General features: G+C 40.3%; 1 protein-coding gene across 1 annotated transcript in view; it reads left to right on the plus strand.

Annotated features, from left to right (window-relative positions):
- The window catches only part of LOC121958527 (dynein axonemal heavy chain 9-like), a 168,262-nt gene that overhangs the window by 22,818 nt on the left and 125,458 nt on the right, over window positions 1-19,986 (plus strand). Inside the window, exons 17-24 of the mRNA XM_042507493.1 lie at window positions 237-367; window positions 478-604; window positions 1,085-1,237; window positions 1,713-1,838; window positions 5,150-5,389; window positions 5,622-5,782; window positions 13,807-13,963; window positions 15,893-15,997. Coding sequence (XP_042363427.1) covers window positions 237-367; window positions 478-604; window positions 1,085-1,237; window positions 1,713-1,838; window positions 5,150-5,389; window positions 5,622-5,782; window positions 13,807-13,963; window positions 15,893-15,997 — 1,200 coding nt within the window. The remainder of the gene's footprint in view (window positions 1-236; window positions 368-477; window positions 605-1,084; window positions 1,238-1,712; window positions 1,839-5,149; window positions 5,390-5,621; window positions 5,783-13,806; window positions 13,964-15,892; window positions 15,998-19,986) is intronic.

Here is a 19,986-nt window from a genome sequence, read left to right on the forward strand (position 1 = left end):
CCCTTGTCGTTGCCATGTGAACCCAGGTAGCAAGAATGTTATAGCTGCTAATTAAGAATGCATTAATTGGCTCGTACTCCTCGTTCAAGAGCCGAAATTACACAACTTTTTAATTGCTCCCACAACGTTTGGGCTGTGCTTAAACCCAGATGTTTGCTATTAAACCCCGTCTCTCCCCCTCTCTCTTCTGGGAACCTAAATCTGCTGGCCGTGCTCCCTCATGAAATCCCCTGCAGGACTCAAGGCGCTTCGAGGGGATTGATGCTAATTTCAAAGAGCTGGCAAACGCCGTGCATCAAACGCCCAACGTAGTGGAGGCCACCAATAAACCAGGCCTGTTTGGTAAACTGGAGGACATCCAGAGCAGGTAAGAGTTCTACTTCTTATCAGGAGCACTCGCGTTCTCTTGGTTTACACTTCTCACATATGAATGCACACACACACACACACTGACTCACTCTGTGCATTTCTCTACAGGCTGTCTCTGTGTGAAAAAGCTCTGTCAGAATACCTGGACACCAAGCGCCTGGCCTTCCCCAGATTTTACTTCATCTCGTCAGCTGATCTGCTGGACATCCTGTCTAACGGGACCAACCCAAACCAGGTAGATCCACTTATTTTTGCTTGAACGATAGCACTCAATGTTATGATTCAGTCTGTTGCTTGCTTCAGAATCAGAAAAAAACATTTTCAACATTCAATTTGCTTTAAACAGTTCTCAAACCATGTTGGATTGCACCATTTAGCTCTTGTGCTGTTGACTTTTGTAGTACCGGCAGTGTCCACACAGGGGCAATGTCGCTCATAGTTTTGCTGCTTGCTCCAACCTCCATCATCAGGAAATTGTCTTATGCATTTCCACTGTGGAGAAATAAATCACTGTTAAGCACAACTTGCCACTAAATCTCTCTAAAGAGGAAGTTAGCAGGCATGCTGCAGAACATGGGTCCTGCCCTTCTCTAAATGATTCTGAAAAACAGTAATGAAATGTTATTTATTTGCACAGCGGCAAAGAAAATACCAGTCAGACCGTGAGCGGAGTGTAAATTGAGCTCGAGCTGAATGTGTCTGTTTGTTTGCTCAGGTCCAGAAGCATCTGTCTAAGCTGTTTGACAACATGGCTAAGATGCAATTTGAAGCAGATGGAGAGGGGAATCCTTCTAAGACTGGACTGGGCATGTACAGCAAAGAGGACGAGTATGTCCCCTTTAATCAGCCCTGTGACTGCACTGGACAGGTAAAATACATCCATGATCATTTATCCATGTCTCTAACATTGTGATACCATAACTTCTGGAGGTTGAGCTAAATGCCTAAGACATTTATTCATTCATATAATCATTATTAGACCTGGTGCTGATAGTGGGACTACAGCTGTAGATAACATTAGTAGGTGAAGAAATTCACTTACCTGCCCTTTTCTGTAATGGATGAAAATATATATCAAATATAGATATCACGACACACAACAAAGGAACCAAATGAAATTGAGTCTGTCGTTGCCCCTGGGGATTTGCATATCAAAGCCTATAAATCCATTAATTTTCTATTACACCCCATAGTATTTGCCTGACTCCACTTCCACTCTAATGCTTATTAATGACCTCATTAGGGTCCATTGATAAGAGCGCCCGTCAGTGCTCACGTGACTCACATTGCATCGTTTTTTTTCTACATTTGCATCCACGGCCTGCCTTTGGTTTTTGTGTAAGGTGGAGTCGTGGCTGAACCGGGTTCTGGACAGCATGCGCTCCACGGTCCGCCATGAGATGACCGAGGCGGTGACGACCTACGAGGACAAACCCAGAGAGCAGTGGCTGTTTGACTATCCGGCTCAGGTAAACAGGCTCAGGGATGTATGTATAGATTTAACTGACGACACTCTCTTTGGGGATTTTTTCCCGTTAGTCACTTTATCCAACATCTGATGGATTAGTACCATAATCATGTCTATGCCTTTCATAGATATTGCAGTCCAGTGCGCACACTCACTAATACTTTACATACACAGTTTGCAGCCAGACTCTGTGGAGTATTTTGAGCAGTGAGAAAGAGAGGGGTAGGAAGTGAGAGCAAATAAAGGTGTGTGCTTATGATAATGGAACACTTGGCCCTACCTGGAATTGCTAAGGATTTTCTAAAAGTAAGTTTTTGATGCTGTAACATCACTGACTGTGGTGTGGTATCTGGCCAGAATAGCAGCAGTTTAATAAAACAGATTCAGGACTTAAGAGAAATGATGAAATGAACTGCAGGATCAATAAAGTTAACTTTTTAACAGCACACGTAAAAAAAAAAAAGAAAAAACATAATTTAGTGCTGAATCACTCTTCAGCTAATGACCACCAGAGGACGAAGGTCAATCTATTAGTAATGCAGCATAGTATTTGTTTTTGACTTTAGATTAACAATTTATTACTCAAGTCAGTTATAAATCAGCAGTGTAAGAACTTTGCAGCTGAGAGCCAGATTTACACCTGATTTACCAAAGCAGCAGCAGCTCATTACGCAGTGTGCTCCTGGTACTGCCCTCCAGTGAAGAGAAGGAGAGCTCATAAATGCACAGTCAGATGTCTTAACAAAACAAAGAGAAGTTTAGTTGCAGCCTGTAGTGATGTTACACTTCATCTACGGCTTCAGAGCCGTCATTTTAAAGCGACGTTAATTAAATAGGACGTGCGGCACAGCTGCGTCATCTGTCCATTGTTTAGTTAAAGCCTACAGCTGCATTTTATGATCTCTATCAGATGAGCATAACAGTGTTCACAACAACTTATATGTTTACTTTAAATTCATTTTGCTATGGTTTGTATATTCTATCTGTGTCTCACGTTTCTTCTATACATCACAGTTGCAGAAAAGACTGTACTTGTGCATCCTCGGTCATAGCTCCCCTGGCAAGCATCCTCTCTCTTTGGGATGAATTTTGGGATTTGAGACATCTTTCAAGATGCTGAGATCGATTTACGGATCACAGGAGGAGGCATAAAATAGACAAATGAGAACCCCCCCAAAAACAATCTAACAGGTTAGGACATAAAATATAATTTATGTATAAAATATAAAGCATTCAGTGGTGTGACCTCCTCTGACTGTCTTAGAGGCTGTCCTGGCCAACCTCAGCAGTTAATTAGCTGACAGAAGAGGGTCGTCAGCTGATTAGGCTCACCTAGGCTCGAAGGCCACTTTGGCCTGATCCCAATATACACAGTGAAGCACTCACAGACTTTAAGGGGCATTCCTGCTAAGTCCACAAGGGCTTAGAGCTGCCCTGCTGTCAAATCTCCAAGTGCATGACAGCCCTCACAGACTTTGTGAGCTCTATATGCATACTTTTCATAAATCTGCATTGCTGCAGCCTTGCCTGAGGGAATAAAAAATAGTGTTGTACCGTTAAAACATGGGGTTACCAGGAAAGCCCAAAAGTGTTTAAAAAAAAGATAAACAAACATAGATGGAGAAACTACAAGTAAAAATAAATCTATATGTAAGTATAAACACATAGCTATCTGGTGATTCATGGTCATACCTGTCAGCCGTTGTTTTTAGAATAGAATGATGAGGATTTCTAGATATACTTTCATCTAATCTCATCCAACAACATTACGATTTTGTTCACAAACGTGAAACAAAAGTTAAAAAAGGTCAAGTAAGTGTCCCAAACCCACATTTTTTGGTAAAGTCATTGTCATTTTGTCATTGTCAAGGTAAAATGATATGTTGCAAGTGGTGTTTCTTTCCTAGTTAGAACCTTTTAAGTCTTTGTAGCCTCTCACTCTCAAACACTTACCATGTGACATCAGCTAAGTCTATGAAGTTTCAGTGCTTAGGCCTTAGAGTGGACATTGGGCATTGGACATGCTGCCTCCATTCCTTCAGCTGACATCCATCCTGCACAAGCCTCCATGCACTGCTTTCACTGCTATGTTGCTTCATTGTTAACTGTAGTTCAATAAATGATGTTTGTTTTAAGTATAACCTTGTCTAATATCCCTCCTTGTCACATTTTTGAACCTGTCTGTGTCATTGGTCGGAGCTTCTCTCTTATGGATCATGACAGCTAGACAGTAAGAGAGTTGATTGGGGGAAATCAAAGAGGAAGTGACCAAAGTTGCAAAAAAGTGAGGTGTGCAGCTCCCTCCATGAGTTGCTTCCTACAATTTTTTAGATGGAGGAGGAAAAACAAGATTAGCCTGACAGCAGTTATTTATATTCCCATTAATGGCCACACCACATGAAACCTGCTCAGCCCATCTAGTGTTCTTTGAAGCTGACTTTCCACACTGGTCAGCAGAAACAGCCATGGCTGACGAATGTAAACTTTAGATCTCAATCCAACTTTTCCCACTTTGATATAAAGAGAAAACTTTGAATTGAACAGGCAAAGGGTTGTCCGTTTTATGCACAAAACATTTGAACATATATATGCCCATAAGGTTTTATATGTCTTGCTGACTCAGTTCATATATTTGTAGGATACAAGTAAACAGCCAGAGGAATCAGAGTGACCTTGAAGGTTTACTTTACAGGATTTTCTAAAGAGACATTGTATAGATTAATGCAAAAGTAATCCCTCTCAATCATCACTTATGACTCTAAACGTGTGTGGCGGTGTATTTATCTGCAGAGACTCTGCCCTCTGTCCGTACTTTCTTATTTTCGCCTTATTTTGCTGTGTTGGGGACATTTATGGGAGGATCGACCCATTCAGCACGCATCCAAGAGGACGTTATAAAAATCACGGACACAGAGACGAAATAAAAATGCAAATATAGTTTTCACATTCTCCTCCTCATTCTCTTCAGACTTTTTTTCCGACAAACATAAATGCCATTATAGCAAGGACTTGATTTATTTGTTTACATTTTCTCTTACCACTACAGCAGTGTTGAGGGATGACGCACGTCAAGGACATTTTGTTCTTGGGTATTGACGTCGATGGACGTAGTGTACCTACGTCCTCGCGACTCAATAGGTGATGTCATCGTACAGTCTGCATTCATCAGATTGATGTCGTACCCAACTTTATTGAGATCCAAGATTGCAAAAATCTCATAGTCACTTTGAGCAACAATGATCTACAGGAATCTTATTTGACTGTATTTTCTGCACAGTTTGCAAGTGATGTCTTTCATTGTCTCTGATTCAGGTGGCGTTGACCTGTACTCAGATCTGGTGGACGTCTGACGTCGGCATGGCGTTCGCCCGTCTTGAAGAGGGGTATGACAACGCCATGAAAGAATATTACAGGAAACAGGTGTCCCAGCTCAACACCCTCATCTCCATGCTGATTGGGCAGCTTACACCTGGCGATCGGCAGAAAGTCATGACCATCTGCACCATTGACGTCCACGCAAGGGACGTGGTGGCCAAGATGATTGCTCAGAAGGTGAGTGGGACATGGTGGAGGAATGTGGCCAAGAACCTGTACTGTATCAATTCGTATGCAGACACCATGATTACTGCTGTATTTTCTGAGAGGCTATTACCAGTGAGTAATGCACTCAAGATATTCAAGCAAGGCATGTCATTACCATAATTAGAGGGTGGGGAAGCTCAGATTATTTCTGGCTTTGTTTCAAGCCTTGGCACTCTCTGTTCCACTCTGTCTTTTTTTTAAGGTGGAGAACTCTCAGGCCTTCGTGTGGCTCTCCCAGCTGAGACATCGTTGGGATGAGAAGGAGAAGCATTGTTTTGCCAACATTTGCGACGCCCAGTTTCTCTACTCCTACGAATACCTGGGCAACACTCCACGATTAGTCATCACTCCCCTGACAGACAGGTACGGAGGTTTGAGTCTTTGTGTCTTTGTTCAGACCAAGAGGCAACAAAGCGCCTTGTTGACTGACTTGGCAGGTGAGGCTATTTCAGTTGGCTGCTAGCTTGTTGTTGCTACACTGAGCTTTCTTTTCTGGCATGTCACATATGTAAAAACCATCCTGATGATGTGAGCTCAACATTCTGTTTCACTCTCTGAATCAGAGACTGAAAACATCATCAGGATTGTCATGTGATGGCTATCACATATATATTTAACAATAATGACAGAAGTACAAGCAAAATTCTCAATATTTATTAAATCAATAGGTTCTTGATCACAGACAAGGAGACTAAAGCAGTTTTTTAACTGGCAACCCTCGATTCGAAAGCAACAACTGTCACTTGCAGATTTTATAAGAAGTAGCTAGCTAGCTAAGCTAAATTGATTGAAAATATGACTGATTGGCTAGCTCACTGCCAAAAAATCATTTTCTCACTTACCTCAAGGTAAGTTTATAGCATCTCAACTTAGAGATAAAGGCCATTAAAGGAATTTAAGAAGTAAACATGAAACAATATAAAAATAAACAAAGCTGATTTGAATGGTAATAAAAATTCCACTATAGTTGCAGTGCATTTTTGTATTTGACTAAATAACCCCAAATTTCACTTAAAGGAAGAATAATTTTGAGCCTGCAGAAGTGAGAGTTAGAGCAGAGAGTAAATCTCTCCCAGACAGTCTGAGCGGCGTTGACAGTTCGTCACATACTGTAGCAGGGAGAGAAACAGAGTGCTGAGCTCACATCATCAGCATGGTCTTACCAGCCTATCACATATCTAGTTAATAATTATAACAACATATTTACAAGCAGAATTCTCAGTATTTAATGCATTGATAGGTTGTTGATTACAGACAAGTAGACTAAAGCAGGTTCTTCATTTCTAAGTGGCAACCCCTGATTTTACTGCAATGACAGTTGCCATTGGCAGATTTCATTAGCTGCAGATTGCTAACTAAACTAGGTTGTTTGAAAACATGACAGAGTTTTTAATGTTCCCAGTTGACTGGTTTTGAAACAAGAACCGGTTAGTGGGGTTTTTGAATATGCATTTGATAGTTACATATTGTGCTAAAAGACTGAGGCTAAAGCCACATGTCCCAGGCAAAATGTTGGCATCCTCACCACTTGATCCATGTACAAGACTTTGGAATAAACAAAAAGCATTGCTCTAGAATTGCAGGTTAGCTAGTTACTTCTAGTGTTATAAGTATGATAGGAAATATGAAAGGCAGAATCTTTATTGCTTACATATTTTGACTTTGTTTTATTTATCATAATAGCAAACCTTATGTTTTAATTCTTTTAATTTGGCTGATTGCCGATACCGATATATGCAGATCTACGCCTTCTCTTATTGTGATGGCCCTCTGGTGGCAGACACAGACATTAAATATAATGCTTTAACCTTGGATTACAGTCATATGACTAAAGTGTCATCTTATTGGCCTATCATATAGGCAAAAATGCCAATATATCATTTTAAAGCTGTTTTCTGCTGATACCCATGATGTGCCAATATTATCGTGCATCCCTAGTATCAACTGGGATTAGCTTCAATGTATTGAGGAAATACTTCTCAGTAGATGTACTGTTTGTGATTAGGATTTTTAAGGTAACATGAGACAGAAAGCGGTAAACTAGTGTCCCTTGGCCTTGGAAGTAAATCTGGGCAACTACTGATTTGATCTAGCATGTCATGTCAGTCATGCTAATGTTTGCAGCTTATGTTAGAGTACATAAACACAGTGTAATCCATTCATTACACTTAACTCTCATGTTTTTGATTTTGGAAAGGCACCATGCTCCAAGTTTATTACATTCTGAGTATCTCTCTAACTACAGTCCATGCACACCTTCAACATGTGGAATAATCCAGAGCTTTCTGCTGTGCCTAGATACTATAGTCAAGCTTTTTGGGACACTCTCTGTTCTGGGAAAGGGTTAAGTCAATCATCACTGGCAAAAGGCTGCGTACCCTGTCACTGAAAAAGGTTAAGGGAAAAGTATGAATATCTTGCATCAGAATATGCTAGTTTGCATGAAGCCCACTCCAAATCCATTTTAAGTACATTTTCAAAAATCCATCTGTGTTGATGAAAATTGGTCTTTTTTCCTTTTAATTGAAAAACTGACGAGATGATACAAGCTTCTCGTCTAATAATAACCATCTGACGCATTCTAAGGATCTTCATTTGAATCATTATGTACACCCACCACAAGTGGAACCTTTTAGAACAACTCAGCTCAGGCTCTTTGCCAGCAGCTTGTTTGTTCACATGCACATGTTTCTGCAGGATTCCTGATAAAGTTTTAACTACACAGAGATGAATACCTGCCACCCAGAGCCCCCCCAGCTGCAAACTACAGCATTTGACTGTGCGGTTTTCCAGACTGACCAGTATTCCCTTTGAAGCCTGAACAAAGCAGAAACAATGGGCTTTGATGGCGGATCAGCGGCCGTGTAGCAAGACTTCACCATATGGTGCATGCCCTCGCTGTGGCTCGCTGCGACTCACACAGTTTGCCACTGGCTTTCATTTCAACAATGGACCATGGACCAGGGGGTTGGGTGTCAAATCCTTTAATCCATGACTTGAGAGAACAGCTAAAAGCATGTTTGCTTCATGATAGTGTTACACAACTTTCTTTGCAAAAGCGCCGGCCAGATGCTGTCAAGTGAAAACCTGACATCGCCAAACATCACACTAGCTCCAAATGAAAGGCTTGTTTTTAGTTTGACACCATGCTTGTTCGATGGCCAAAAAAAAACATTGTCTCACTTACCTCTAGGCGACACGAGTTTATGGCATCTCAAATTAAAGATGAAAGGTATTAAACAAGATATGAAAAGGGGACGTGAGGCAATTTAAAAAGACATAAAGATTATTTGAATTGTATAAAATACATTTGAATATAAATATATGCAAATATAGAATAAAACGGCCAAATAAGGAGAATAAAAATTCTGCTACAGTAACAGTGCATTGCATTTCTGTATATGAATAAATAACCCCGAATTTCACTTCAAGACAGAATCATTTTGAGCCTACAGACCTGAGAGCAGAAAGTAAATCTCTTCCAGACAATCTGAGAGGTCTGGACAGTTCATCACATACACATAGCAGGAGATTAGAAATGTATTTTGGCCTTAAACCATTCAAGGCTTTATAAGCCAACAGTGGTGTTTTAAAGCTAGTTTATGAACACTAACACAGACTTATTCATTGTTTGAAGTAAAAGATAAAACAAATTCAAACAGATGTTTCCAGAGCTGTATGTAACATTCAGAGCATTACTATAACAGTGAACAACAATTTGTTAAGATGTAAAAGAGTAATGTGGCATCCTGAGCAGAGAATGAAGGCACTCTACCTTTGTCTGTGTTGTAATCTGAGCTTTTGTTATTGTGGTCCATGATCCAGCCCTGAGTGACGTGAGTCACTGTGTGTGTGTCTCACCAGCCAGCTAATCCCTGGTGATTTGCACTGCGCTCATACAGTAGTTACTATGGATAACACTGTCCCGACCCACCTTAGCAGAACGGCATCGTTGTGGAAGCATAACACATACCTATAACCCTCTGGTTTCTATGTTAGTGCTGTTGCCATTGTTAGCAGTATTTCGGCTATTAGAACCATTCATGTTGTTAGCACCACAGCAGCTGCTAACCACTGTCTCAAGCAACTCCATGTTGAGAGCTGTGTGCAGGCAATCCCAGCTCAGTGATGGTTTCTCTCATTTTAGGTAGCTCTTTTCACACTGCTGTGTGTTGAAGTGTTCATTTTTCTGACAAGTTTGATTATCATTAGTTATTTAGTACTATAAAAAGGGGGTGTAATGTCATGATTGAGAGCTTTGTGTGTCAGTCAGTGTGCTAGCGATCAAGACTACACAGAAAAAGTTTCCGCACAGATATACAGTTTAAACAAGAACAACAGAGGTGAACAGAAATATATATGTATGTGTGTGTGTGTGTGTGTGTGTATATACATATATACATTTACACACACACACACACACACACACACACATATATATATATATATACACACACACACACACACACACACACATATATATATATATATATAAAATAATATATCTCTCTCCGCTGCTGCGAAGATTTTTATATTGAATACAGGCCTGTATTTGCTTGTTTACCACAAGCAGAGTCTGTCTGGTCTGTTCACCTTCTGCAGCAGCATAATTAGGCTAAAGGAATCACTCGCGCTAATCTATAACAGCAGGAATGTTATCGGCACAATGTTAGCATGCGCTCAATACTTACTGCAGGATCTCCAAAGCTGCACCATTATGCAAAATGTCAGGAATATTTTAGTCAGCTCTCTCTCTCTCTCTCCCTCTCTCTCTCTCTCTCTCTCTCTCTCTCTCTCTCCCCTTCTGCACACACACACACACACACACACACACACACACACACACACACACACACACACACAAACACACAGACACAGACACACACACAGAGACCAGCTGAGAGAGGAATTTAGGGAGAATGAGTCAGACAGACAGACTGATATATAGCTGTTTCTTTTAAAAACGCTGTAATAAAACACGTCACCCTGTCACAGCTGCCCAGTTTAGCTTCACACTCTTGTCTTCTATCTGGCTTTAGTTATTCCATGCAGGACATCCTTATCCAGCCTCCTCGGCGAGCGATTGTGTGATTTTTGGCCATATTTCAGGGGAGAGCCATAAAGCCTGTTGGCGCTGGTATCCGGATGATACACTGTATACAGATGGGATCATTTGTCTTCTCCGAGCGTCTGTCTCTCGTTATGCTTTCCAATATTTTCCCCTTCCATACATCATCTATTAACCAGCAGCTCATTAAAATCATTGCTGTATTGATGTTCAAGGCAAAGCATTGTGTTTATTGCCCTGATCAATAAAGTCCTGATTGTCTCCATCAGTTCGTGCCTGTGATGCTGCTGCTTTTTATTGATACAAGATGGGCAGACCTGTTTGTTAGTCTTGACAGGTTCTGCGGGAGAAGCAATCACTGGTGTCGCTAATCAGCCTGCGTGATAATCAAAGCACAGGAGCAGATTATATTATCATATAATGAGGTTATGTACGATGACGGCTGAGCCGACTGCAAGACATTGTCAGTGCTGGTTATAAGACTGTGTCAGTTCAGGATTTGTCATTTTAACTGTTTACGCCTGTGTGCAGTTTTGGTAATGCTGCTGAAGAAATTCAACCTTTTCAAGGTTTACATTTATTAAAAGTCAGTCAGGATCATTTAAAGAGACAGCTTGATGATGCAGGAGCCAGTATCTTTTGAATGTTTTTCCATGACTTTAAATTGAGTCCTTTGTGGCAGTATATCACTCTGGAAAACTAGCATTTCTCACCATAAAACAAGTTTGATTTAAAAAACAAAACTGCTGGTAATTATTTATAGATTGTTGTTTATTCCTTTTTATTCCCGCATACTTCTTGTGTTATGTGTTAGTATTGTTGTGAAGCAATCATGCCTCTTTGAAGTAGACAATCTTTGAGGTGGAAGAACCACAGTGCCAATCATACACAATTGATACAATGTTTTCCAGCATATTTTCTTTTTCCTTTGTATGCAGCCACTTCGGCATGTTTGTTTCCATTTCTTCTGTGTTCTGCTTATATTTTTTCGTTTGTCTAATTGAGCCACTTGTTGAACCATCTGTGTAGTTTTGTCAACAGATTTTGCACTTCATTTCATTCATACTTCTTGTAAACAGTAATTTGCCACAGCCGGACATAAGCTTGTTTCAAAAAAAGGTGTCTATGCATACAGTAGTCCACAGTGTGCCAACACAAAGACACTAACTAGGCTAAAAAACCCCACAAGTACTTTGTTTTTTTTTGCCCTACATAAGAACATAGATTTCTGTGAGAATTGCCAAGAGCTCTTAGTTCCTCTGTATCTAAAGTACATTTTTACAAAGACAGACAAACAGTAAGGAGTATGGAGTGTGACACTAGGCTAGGTAATGCATCTATATTATATGGATATTGTAATATTAGGGCTAGATATCATCTTAAAGGGCACTATGTAAAATTCAGAGGGTATTAGTTGTCTGCACACGGTTCTGCTGGCAACTAGCAATGGTGCTAACTCCATAAACAGTGCTAAACAAGGGCTATAGTCGGCGGGTTTCCATTACAAATTTGTACAAAACTTATACAATATTTTTGTAATTTTGATTAAACACCATTGTGAGATGACCGCTTTTCCATTGAGGGATGTTATACAGCTTTTCTCACGATGTTATGCAACTTCTCCTCTCACCATAACATTCCCTGAAGTATGGCAATGCATGTTCAAAACTTTAGCAGGTTTATTTCTGTTGAAGCCACCGCACAAGCCGTCATTATTTCCAATCGAAGGTGTCATAGACGTGTTGTGTGACCGATAATGAAAAGGCAAAGCCCTTATACATGGGAGCGGCCACGTATCACGGATTTCTGAGACGTTATAGTCCACGATTTTACAGAGGAAATGTGGATACAAAACTTCTAGGTGATCTGCTCAACTTTTCAAGAGTTATGTGATGCAATAACACATCTTGTAGCTCCTGCTGCATCATGAGGGAGCCAGTTCCCACTGACAAGTTCAAAGCCATAGCATCATGTGACCTAGAAAAGACAAAAAAGGGTTTCGATTGCAGTTTTGCGAAATATGGCCTTTTGGAATCACCTAAAATACCACTTTATGTGAGTGTAAAAACTTCTTTGCGATAAATGAATTTTAAAAAAATGTACGTGTTTCCATTAGATGTATTTTATATTCACGATTTCAATTTGCACAATTTGCGGGTTAATGGAGACCTGCCTAGTGCTGACAGGGCTAACACTGTTAATCGGGGGGGCAGGAGGGTGGGCTCTATGCTTCTGCAATAATGCTGTCCAAATAAAAGAAGTAACTGCTGTGTGAGCACAGTGTAAAGCAGAGGTGACGAGCACGTGACCCTTACATGCATGCATGATTGGACCGTCCACCGACACCAAACAGAGAAGCTTAAATAACAAAACATACAGGTAGTCAGGATGTCAATACTCCACAATATATTTACATAACAAGTTGTCATTTGATGGGACAATATATTTCTGAATGCTGCATACAAAACCTTTAAATTTTGGATATGTAATATCATGTTATAATAATTTTCTTTGCCCACTTAGTCATTATATCCACTTTACTGTTTCTTAATTATCAAACATCTAAACAATAATAAAAGCTGTGCATTGCAATGCCAAATACATAGGCTAAGAAGAAAGGCAGAAACACAACAAAAGAAGTTCTTCTAATGTAAGTAATACCCGTTTTATTTAGTCATAGTCCAGTCCAGATACTTTTGTATTTGAATGTGTGCACCCTATATTTTGTGTAGAAATATATGGATATTATTTTGGTCATTCACTAGAGGAAGTCGATACAAGGGATTCGTATCATGTTATCTACAGATTCAAAAATATGACCACCCTCTCACAGGTGTGAGGTGCTCCTCAGCTGAGGGCTTTATGTGATCACCTTGTGCATGATTGTTGTCGTTACTCAAATGTTTCCACAGCAAAGAGTGAAAGAGACTAGAGGTCTGTCTATCAGCAGGTTTTACATCCTTGCAGTCCCACGCCCTCACAGACTTAACATGTCTGCGAGGGCTCAGTCTGCAAGTCCTGAGGGTGGACATTTGAATTCAACCTTAGCCTCCATGGAAAAGAGCAAACTGCACTGAAAAATGTCAGGAGCTGCACTTCTTTCAGTGAGGAGACAGTGCTGACCCCTGAGCCAACATGTTGCAAATAGATGCCTGTGCAGTCAAGCTCCTCTCTGTGAATGAATGAGGTGGCCTTGTCCTAATCTTTATAAATGGCAGAGCAGTCAGACGGATGAGTCAAAAGCTATTTTTTGTTGCTATCTGTCAGGCTCCAGTCCTCATCAGTGATGCATGTGTGCATGTCTCTCTACTGTATTTAGATGCTACATCACCCTGACCCAGTCCCTCCACTTGACCATGAGCGGTGCTCCGGCAGGGCCTGCAGGCACAGGGAAGACTGAGACTACTAAAGACTTGGGCAGAGCCCTCGGCATCATGGTGTATGTCTTTAACTGCTCTGAGCAGATGGACTACAAGGTGAGCAAGAATGCATATGTATCTGCATTAGAGCCTGTGCACATAACAAGCCATTCTCATCCCCAGGGCGTCAAATACAGCAGCTTGGTCAGTGGCCCGTGGAGTGTGATAGAGAAGAACCAGGCACCCTTTTAGCATTTGTCTAAAAAGCATCTGGTTTTCAACTAACCCCAGTGTAAACTCATATGCAGCAATGACAAAGCATAAAGAGCAAGAAAGTCCTCATAGTGGATAGGGGTGGGGGTGGGGGGCATTGATACAGCATAGTATTGTGATATTTTGCGTGTATTGACACAAGGACCCCAATTGGTGACTTTTTTTTTTAATGTAAATTAACAATATTAGAATTGTAAATTATACTAAAATTAAACTCATATTGAATCATGCTTAAAGTTGCAATATGATATAGATATCGTGATAATATGGTATAGTGGATCCTCTGGTGATTCCTACCCTTGGTAATGAAAAGGTCAAACAAACACAGGACTTTAATACAGGAGACCACTGTTTGTGTCCCGTGTGAAACCAAAATGTGTTGTTTTTTAAACTACGTGATGTAACAAACATAACAGGGCAAATGTGACCATCACATTCTCGTGAACGTAGCAGACAACCTTTTTTTTTTTAGATCCTAACCATGATCTTTTTTTTTAACTAAATCAATAAAATAATAATAATAATAAACTTTATTTGTGCAGCGCTTTTCTAAATCAGAGTCACAAAGCGCTTCACAAAACCAAACCATACATTATAAGAGATTAAGATAAAACAACATCAATTAAAAAACATACCAAAAACATACCTGCATATTACATACATATTAATGAAGCAGGTTGGTTGCCTAAATCTAAAGAAGTTACCAGAACCTACATTTCCTGTGGCCACAGAAGTTTTTTTTTTTTTTTTTTAAATTGACATAAAGCCACTGACCAGCTTCCATATTTGACACGTTAGGGATAAGAACATGTTGCAGGTAGCTAATGTGCATACACAGCAGCCCATATTATGCATGTTTCTTTTCATCTTTGCCTTTGTCAGCGATATGGTATGTATTTGCCATTAAAGTTGTCATCCCACCTTTATGCCCTTCTCTTTTCATCTTTTTCTTTTCATCTTCAGTTGCCTGCTTCCTTGAAAGAAGAGCTGATTAGTTAAACCCTGATTGTTATTTCTTAACTAAACCTTGTCAGAATGCCCTCTCTTTGCCCAGCCTCCACCTATCTTTATTATGCCCTCTTGTATACACTCTCACATACACTTTCTGCATATAGAGTGCTCAGGGGAGACATAAACATAATCTTGTGATCTGACTTGCTCCCGCTTCCCCCAGACAGGGGCATCATTACAGTATAGAGGCGTACAGCACCCCCGGCTATACACACGGCAGCAAGGTGTCAGAGAGAAGTGCTAATATACTCCAGGAGGAACACAGGCTCTAGAAGCTGGCATCAGAGCCCCACACTGTTACTCATATTCAGTTATGCACACACACACAAGCTGAATCAATCCGGCAGTCAGCTCCGGTTTGCGTCACAGAAGGTTTCCTCGGCCCTGTAATTGGAGAGAAAGTCAGCTGCCTGCTTTATCCTGGTCCAGCTGCTCTCCGGAGGGCTGTTCACCTGCTCTCAAGTTGATGTTGGGAAAAGTAAAATGTGGGTGGGAGACATTTTAGCCTTTCTCTTTTTGCCATCAAGCCTGTTTTATTAGTGTGAGGCCTTGTTTATGTATCATCCTGTTACTCGACGCCTACTCTCAGCCTGCTGTGGTGCTGCACAGCAGTGAGTGCAGTGAATGTTATTTCATATATCTTCTGTCTAATTGGCATACGTCTGTGCCTGCCTCACTGCACGCCTCATCATGATCTGACTGACTGACTTCCTGTCCTGCAGTATCCATCTAAATGTCTACCTTTCTCTGTCTGTCCCCCAGTCCTGTGGAAACATTTACAAAGGCTTGGCTCAGACGGGGGCGTGGGGCTGCTTTGACGAATTTAACAGGATCTCGGTGGAGGTGCTGTCTGTGGTGGCAGTGCAGGTAAGAACAAGTCCAACTTATCAGCCTCAGGTACTCCTGAAATCCCATGCAGGTGGAGACGTCATTGTGGGCACAGCTTGTGTGTATTCTCATCCCCGGGCAAGGGAGTCAAATGTGTGACTTTTGCGAAGTGGTGTAACCAAATCAAGTTGGGATGAAAATAAGCCCTTGAAAACAGCACAGCAGAAGTAAATAGCCTCTTCATCACCGATCGCAAGCGTAAATTGCTTCAGCTATAAGACTAATCCACCAAGGCTGGCACCTTTGCACCCCAGAGCTTCTTCATAATTGGAGCCTTCTCTGATCTGATTTGAGAGTCAAGGATGGAAAACTGCCTCCTTTGCTCGCCAGCATGCTGCTCAGCACTTATAACAGCAACTCTGAATAAAAAACTCTAAACTATCAAAAGCAGTTCTGCAATAATTTTTGGGTAATTAGTATTTGCTCAGTGTGTGTACAACCTTGATTTTCTCATGTTTTTTAAATTTATTTTATTTTTGACTTATTTTCTTACCAATTAATGACCTTAATAAAGTAACCCAAAGATTTTACTAAAAACCAAACAGTTCAATCAGAACCTTGAACCAGGCCTCTTATAATAAGCAAAGTTTTTTGGTGTTTTTCTTTATTAGAGGGTTTTTGTCCATCCCACATAAATATGCATTAAAAGATAACAGTGTTTTACTGTGTGGTGGCATATGAGGACATTTTATCAAAACACAGCTTGCAAATTGACAACTGGGCTTCAGTAAACATTTACTGTTATTACTAAGGTAAGAATGAGCAGTTATGGCCAATGGGAAGGGATTCAGTGTAAGAAGTAAAATCATCTTGTGCAGAATCTACTCGGTGTCCTGTCAATCTCAATTACCTAAAAAGACAAGAGAAGGGGCAAATTCAGTGACCTCCACATTTAGTATAACAGCCTAACTGATAAAAATGGAGGAAGAACTATCACCCAAAAGTATCTTCACCTGCACAATCATATGAAAAGTAGCTGGGTTGGGTGGGAAACCGCCTGGTCTGACGATTAAAGCTGTTTCCAGATTAGGGGGTCTTTGTTGGGACTACTTTGTACTGACAGGTAGGCCAGGCTAGGCAGCTTTATTTGTATAGCACATTTCATACAACAGGGAAACAGAGCAATAAATTATAAAAACATAACAAAAGTTACAGATTTACAATAAAAGAGTAAAGAGTTAAGATATAAAAAGCAAAATCAATTATTAAATAATAATAATAAAAAATCAACATTAAAAATACCAAAAGTGCAGAAAAGAGATGCAAAGCTAAAACGGTTATTTAAAATCATATTAAAAAAAAACAAAACAGTTTTAGAATGTTGTATGTCGTCATTAGTGGGTGGAGTAGGCAGTGTAAAAAAGGAATGTGTTTAGCTTTGACTTAGTTCCAATGAAGGCTGTCAGCACATTGACAGGTTCAGCCATATATTAAGTCTCTGCCAAGTCTTGTTCAAGTGACCACATGACATGGGAAGGGTGTCGCTTTTCGTGAAGAACCCACAGTTATTACCTACAGTTGTTTGGTTTACTGTAGTTATGTTTGATTCAGTCTCACCGCTTTAATCAGCAAGCAGGCTGGCAGCTATTTTCAGTTTAAAAAAAAAACGCAGCTAATTTGCAGTGAATATTGCACTTAAATTCACTGAATGAACACAGACAATGCAAATGCATCAGGTTTTTTCTTCAGGTTTACTGTTTTGGCCTGGTGGAGGGGTTAGCCAATGTAACATTCATTCTACCAGCTACGGCCACACCAAATTTAATTCTCAAAATTAACACTTAAAGGTTCTTTACCGGTTTATTTACATAGTTATCTGACAGTTTTTCAATATTTATCAATCCACAATCTATATAAATCACTTTACACATAGGCATACATTTCATCCACCGCACTTAGTATATAATAAGAATTTTTTTTAAAGTCACTATTAAAGCTGGTTTGCCTGTTGCTCCAGTTAATTCCTTCCTCCAAAACAGCAGTGAAGAACATCAGGAGCAAATGTATTTGAGTTTGCATTAAAACAAAATGCTGACTGTTAACTGCATGTCTAATTAATCAGAGCACTTGCATTTGAAGGCTATAGTCCGGCGTAGTGCTCACTCCACTTACGTAAAATGCACTGTTGGTGTGACATTACATTGCCTCCAGCAAATTTGAACTATGCAGCCAAAACAGTTTTTCCTATTTCTGCCTTTTCCACTCGTACAGTAGAGTATTCATGAATTTGATACTTTATATTTATGATATTTTTATAGAAATGTTATTTGTTTTACTCATACATTAATTAAATCTCTTTATTTTATGAAACACACAATATTTATATTGAAATAAATCTTGCGTGGTACACTTAGTTATTAGTTTTGTAAAGGTTTGTAGTGCACCTGTTTCATCCTCTTTTTATCAGCACGATTATTTAGGAGCAGAAGGGCAATTAAGCATAGGGCAAATCTAATGAAGTGATGTGCAAAACGCGTAGTTCGGTCCTGCTCTTGTTTTTATAGTAAGCTGTTAATGACATAAGTGTGAATCTGAGCATCCAGGCGTTCACTGGAAATTAAGTTTCCTTGATTCATGTGGGTTACCCTGCACCAGGTACCCAAGAGAGAGGCATGGCTGCTCATGGGTGTTTTTCAGTTTTTCTCAGCATTTCCAATTCATTTTTCCAGTTTATAACTGGTAGCCAACTGACAGCATGATCCTCAGCTGACTTTAGCAGTTTCCATAAAAGACAATCGACTGTTGTGCTGTTATTACAGACAAGTGAATTAGCGAGACACTTGCCTCGTTTCTTAACTCAAGAACAAGAATTCTTCGGCCCTCCAGGTCTGTTCAATTAAAGATGCCCTATTATGCTTAATTTTGGGGTTATATTTCTATTTTAGGGAGCTAGTAGAATAGGTTTACATGCTTTAATATTCAAAATTATATCATGTGTCTCTTACTGTCCTTAGCTGTAGCACCTCTGTGTAAAACAGTCTGTCTGAGCTCATGTCCCACCTCCTGAGAAGCCCAATTTGCTCTGATTGGGCAGCTGACTCTCTCAAATTCTGTTGTGATTGATACACCGCTTGTGTGTCTGAAATGTCACAGTGATGTAGGTGGGCATTGTATGGATAATTAATTTGTTACATTTTGATGTCACCAAGTTATGGTAGTAAAGACTGACACTCAAACGAGCCGTTTCAGGCGGCTTAGGAGCAGTGTCCTCTGAGGGAGGGAGAGCTCCCTTTGGCTTGGACTCTGAGCTTTATTACTTAGCACAAAAATGGTACACAAAACAATGAAGAAGGTATATAGGTATAAGGTCCCCTTTAAGAGGGGAACAATGAATGATCACGTTGCTCTGTGTCTGATCGATGTGCGTGTAGCCAACTGTTTGCTGACATAGTCATATGAAGTGATAATATGCCAGTGTATATACAGCTTGTTGCACTGCTCGAGAGTGGCTAAAAGAATCAGTGAATGCAAGTTCAAGCCTCAGTGTAATTTTAATTATACCTTGGTGTGACCTGACATGGTCCTTTTTTGCACATCTTGAAGCTCCTCTGATCAACTGAATGGATCATCATGGCAGTGTCTTTGCCTTCGTTTCGGCCTATGTCTTCACGCCATTTGTACTGACACATTAAGTTGAAAAAACACAAAAGAATTCCTCTCTCCACACTGAGCGATGTATACTCCTAGCGACCTACAGCAGCTAGCTCTTTGATTATGGGACTCAGCCATATTCTGTGTGTTTCAGCTGATGCTAGCTTTTCTGCTATCTTGCATTCTGTTATCCCGGATCAAACAGATCCTCTCTCTGTGGTTTCATAAGTCCCTCTGGTGAATTCAAATCCTGCAGGCTGCTGCCCCAGTCACTATCTTTATGCATGTGCAATACTGTCATTGCAAAATGCATACAGTCGATAAGGACGCTGATCATGATCATGATGATCACGGAGGTGGAGCTCCTCAAAGGATCA

The sequence above is a fragment of the Plectropomus leopardus genome, chromosome 19 (assembly GCF_008729295.1).
Source record: "Plectropomus leopardus isolate mb chromosome 19, YSFRI_Pleo_2.0, whole genome shotgun sequence".
Classification (NCBI taxonomy): Eukaryota; Metazoa; Chordata; class Actinopteri; order Perciformes; family Serranidae; genus Plectropomus; species Plectropomus leopardus.